This window comes from Zingiber officinale, chromosome 8B (genome assembly GCF_018446385.1).
Source record: "Zingiber officinale cultivar Zhangliang chromosome 8B, Zo_v1.1, whole genome shotgun sequence".
Taxonomy (NCBI): Eukaryota; Viridiplantae; Streptophyta; class Magnoliopsida; order Zingiberales; family Zingiberaceae; genus Zingiber; species Zingiber officinale.
This window is the reverse complement of record NC_056001.1, coordinates 32,646,502-32,651,326: the sequence shown is the minus strand read 5'-3', so window position 1 is coordinate 32,651,326 and position 4,825 is coordinate 32,646,502. Positions and strand designations below refer to the sequence as shown.

At 41.1% G+C, this 4,825-nt stretch overlaps 1 protein-coding gene across 1 annotated transcript; it reads right to left on the bottom strand.

The window, feature by feature from the left end:
- Positions 1-878: 878 nt before the first annotated feature.
- On the bottom strand, positions 879-2,736 carry LOC122017183 (anthocyanidin-3-O-glucoside rhamnosyltransferase-like). The gene has a single exon (XM_042574724.1). The coding sequence runs from the start codon at positions 2,516-2,518 to the stop codon at positions 1,100-1,102; it is 1,419 nt and encodes a 472-aa protein (XP_042430658.1). The 5' UTR covers positions 2,519-2,736; the 3' UTR covers positions 879-1,099.
- Positions 2,737-4,825: the final 2,089 nt, after the last annotated feature.

Genomic DNA, 4,825 nt, shown 5'->3' with positions numbered 1-4,825 from the left:
CATATTCAGCAGAAGATATTCCTAATATACGGTTAGCTTGAACGACCGACAGACATATTCAACAGAAGATATTCCTAATATACGGTCGACTTGAACGACCGACCGAGACATATTCAACAGGGGATATTCTTAACAGAATATGCAGCCAACTTGAACGGTCGGCCAAGACATGCCCAACAGGATATTTGACAGGAAATATCTTCTAGAAGTTTCTTCAGTCATAATGATGTGTCCCCATTATAAATATAAGTCATAAACGACAAAACAGATACATTTGGGGTACAGAAAAGATTTCTTAAAGGATTATTGCACGAAGTATAGAAGATGATTTCATCTCCTAACAAACCCTAACGAACCAGGAACTATTTCATGACTACGGAGATCACATGAAATAGTATAAAAAGGAGGATTCTCTCCATTGGTAAAGTACGCAAATTCTAACATCCAAACTCTGTTTCACTTTAGTTACTGTTCTTCTTCCACTATTTGAGAGAAAAACTGACTTGAGCGTCGAAGGATCTAGCCAGAGATCTCCACCACGATCTTAGGTTAATAACACTTTATTAATTTATCTCACTATACGTAAAATCGTGAAGGACTTCTTCTAAATCTCAAAGAGATTCTCTTCATCAAGAATCATTGTCCATCGGATCTGGCGCACATCTCACAAGATGGAGTAAAATAATATTAATAATAATAAAAAAAAAAAAAAAATAAAAGCATCTCTTCAATGATTCCCTTAAAACTAATACATTTTGTCCTAAACGCCTTACCTGACATTATAGGGACCAGCGACCTAAAGTTTTATATTATTTAAAACACACCCTACAATTTATTTTATATTTATTAAAATATAAATAAATTACAGATTTGCCAGCTTGCGGAGGCCGTCCAGCATCCCTGCGACCAGCCACTTAAAAGTTTTATATTATTTAAAACACCCCTACAATTTATTTTATATTCATTAAAATATAAATAAATTACAGATTTGCCAGCTTGCGGAGGCCGTCCAGCAACCCTGCGACCAGCGACTTAAAAGTTTTATATTATTTAAAACACACCCTACAATTTTTTTTATATTTATTAAAATATAAATAAATTACAGATTTGCCAGCTTGCGGAGGCCGTCCAGCAGCCCTGCGGCGAAGCCCTCTTGCTTCTCCTTGTCCAGCAGAAACTCCCTCCACTTGGCGTGCTTCTCCTTCACCTCCTCTCTCTCCGTCACCTCCCTCACCGCCGAACACACCGCCTCCCTAGTGAATCCCCCGTCCTCCTCCCTCCTCTCCACCTCCACCCCGATGCCCATGTCCCCCGCGAACAGCCTCGCGTTCAGGAACTGGTCCCCCTTCTGCGGCAGCATCGCCAGTCCGCACCCCGACGCCACCGCCTCCATCACCGAGCTCAGCCCCGCGTGGCACAGGAACACGCCCACGCTGTCGTGCCGCAGGATGTGCTGTTGCTGGACCCACCCGCTGTGGACCAGCCCCCGTCCCTTCACCCGTTCCGCCCACCCTTCCGGTAGAAGCCGCCCCACCTCCTCCTCCCCCTCCCCCTTCGCCTGGTTCAAGTTCAACACCGCCAGGAAGGGCTTCCCCGTCATTTCCAGCCCCAGCAGCAGCTCCCGCACGCCTTCCTCACTCAGGAACGTCTCGCTCCCGAAGGAGCTGAACACCACCGCGCCGGCCGGGAAGCCGCCGAGCCACTCGGCCCAGCGCGGGTCCAACTCCCCCGTCGGCGGTTCCGGCGTGATGGGCCCCGCCAGCAGTATCGGCTTCCCGTGCTCCCTAGCCACGTAGTCGATGTAGGGTCCCTCCATCTCCGCGCAGGTCTTCGCCATGATGGCGCTGCTGCGCGACAAGCACGCGAGCGCCCGCTCGAACACGGAGGCCCCCGCGAGGGTCCGGAAGACGTAGAGGAAGTCGGCCGCCTGGTAGGCCGGCACGCCGCGGATGGAGGAGGCCTCTGGGAACTTCGCCGGCGGGGACTTGAGGTCCTCGACGGAGGGGTTCGGCCCGTGAAACCTTCGGGCGGGGGAGATGAGGTACGCTGTGGAGACGGCCGCGAATACGGAGAAGAACACGGCGCGGACGCCGAGCGGCTCCGCGACCTCCGGCAACCACTGCATGGCGAAGTCAAAGACGGCGACGTGGGGACGAAGCTCGCGAAGGAGCGCGTCCACCTGGGGACGCGTCCCGTCGACTGCGAGCTTCAGAAGCTCCACAGCAGGGGAGTCGGAGGGGAGATCAGCGGTGCTCTCGACTCCCGAAGGGAGTCCCGGGATCGCGGGCAGGTGCAGCGTCACAACGGAGACGGAGGACGAAGAGGGGAGCAGCGACCGGATGCGCTCCACGTTGGCGGCGCCGGAGAGGAAGGTGACGCGGATGTTCCCGGCTGCCGCGGCGGAGAGCTTGGTGGCGAGCTGGATGAAAGGGCTGATGTGACCGAAGGCGAGGTAAGGAAACATGAGCACGCGGAGAGGCTCAGTAGCGGAAGATAATGATGCGTCGTCAGCCGCCATTGATTGGTCGTCGGATCGATATCGCAGCGCTGTCGGTGGGATCGATGGCGGTCACGGCGCACGTCGTCCGTGATTCTTATAGAGAGAGTGAGAGAGAGTGAGGGTGGCCACGTTTGATGCTTCACAGGAGAAAAAGGCTTGGCCACGTACTCCGAACGACAAGCATTCAATCAATGACACGGACAGGGCTTACAGTCAAGGAGTGTAGCTATTGTAGCTCCCTTTCGCCCTTTTGGCTACCGAACTTTCATCTCCCATCTCCCATCTCCCATCTCCCATCTCCCGTTCACCCTTTGACAATGACTAGTAAACTTTCTATCATACTAACATGGAACTTCCACGTAAACTATTCTATTAAAAATTTTATTCTAAATTTTAATAGGATGATAAAAAATTTTCTGAATCGGTTATCCTATTTAATTTTTAAATTTAAATTTGATAAATACTAACTCTTTAAATTTAAAAAATTAATTTCTATCTTAAAAATAAAATAATATATTTTTTAATCTCTTATTCCATTCATTTTTTTTCAATTTCTATATTTTTATTCATTTCATAAATATAATAATAAAAAAATATAAAAAGAGAAGAAAATAATAATAAATTAAGAATGATGAAAATTTTAGGATAGTTGATATAGTGTATAGTAAAAAATAATTCTCTAAAGTAAATTTTTTATTTTAAATTATATATATATATATATATATATATATATATATATATATATATATATATATATATATATATATATATATGATAAAAAAATTAATATGAATGCTCAGTGTTTAAGAATTTATTGCATAACTAGAGCCTTTAAATGTTGAATAGACGTTATAATTTACGGCAAATTTACAAAGGTGCATTTCAAGTTTAATTTTAAACAAAAGTAGCATCCAAATTTCATTCTTTCCCCTTCTAATTTTACACCTTCACGACTATTTACTTTTCCTCTTCCTTATTTTTTATTTGCATCCAATATTTAATTAATCTCTTCTTTTTCTCTCATCTAATTTTTCTTTTTCCTATTTCCTCTAAAATTAATTTAAACACTCTAAATTTAATTATTTTTAATTTTAAAAATTTAATAAAAAGTTTAAAAAATATAATAGAAATTAATAAAATATTAATTTTTTATTTTTAATATGTTCTAATTTTAATAAAATAAAATTATTAAAGCTGATTTTATTAATAAAAATAATAAATAAAATAAAATAAAAATTACTTTAGTGTTGTCGTTCAAAAACCAATACCACAATTTAATACCAATATTGCTATAGTGCTAATTTTCGAATAAAAGCTTTAAATCATTTTGAGCATTGTTGAGATGACTTAAAATTAGTAAATGGGAGTTTATTTGGACTCAGATTCACCTAATAAATTCATAAGATTTGGAATAAGTCCAATCATAACTCTCTAGGAGACTCAGATTTCTAAAAACTTGAAATGAATGAGATGAAAGATATGAGTGTGTAAAAGGGAGAAATGATATTAAATCATAGTCTTGAGTCTTCTATATGAAGTATAGATCCATGTCAATTGACACAAAGTCTTAAACTTTCTAAACCTTCTGAGCAATGCTGAGAATCTTTTATGATAATAACGGAGAATAGCCTTGGACTCTAGGGCACTACAGAAATCTATAAGAGTTGGAATGGGTCTGATTAGAGCTCTCTAGGTCCATCAATGAATTTTGACTAAAACTCATTGATAAACCTAGATGATTAAGATTTTTGAATTTTTATAATGAGATGGAAGTGTAGAGTGTGTTGAAAGTTGATATGTTGAGAAATTTTAGCTTTGAGTCTCTTACATGAAGTTATAGGCTCATGTCAATTGACACAAAGTCTGAAACTTTTTTCTAAACCTTCTAAGCAATGTTGAGAATCTTTTACGATGATAACAAAGGGTACCCTTAGACTCTAGAGAACTATAGAAACCTACAAAAGTTAGAATAAGTCTGATCAAAGTTCTCTAAGTCCGTCAATGAATTTTCATCGAAACTATTGATGTACTTAGACGACTTGAATTTTTGAAATTTTACAATGAGATGGAAATGTGAAGTGTATAGAATATATATATGGCGTCTAATTCTAGTCCTCCTACACGTTGATAAAGTTATGATTACGTGTCAACTAGCATAGACTGTGGTGCTGATTTTCAAAGACCAACACTATAGTGGTGCAGGTTTCCAAAGACCAGCAACACAGTTCTCAACATTACTTAGAAGATTTAGAAAGTTTCAGACTTTATGTCAATTGACATGGGCCTATGACTTCATGTAGGAAACTCATAAAATTTCGCACCATA

Excerpts from the sequence above, each read along its gene's own strand:
- LOC122017183 (XM_042574724.1), bottom strand. The coding sequence starts at position 2,518 with ATGGCGGCTGACGACGCATCATTATCTTCCGCTACTGAGCCTCTCCGC.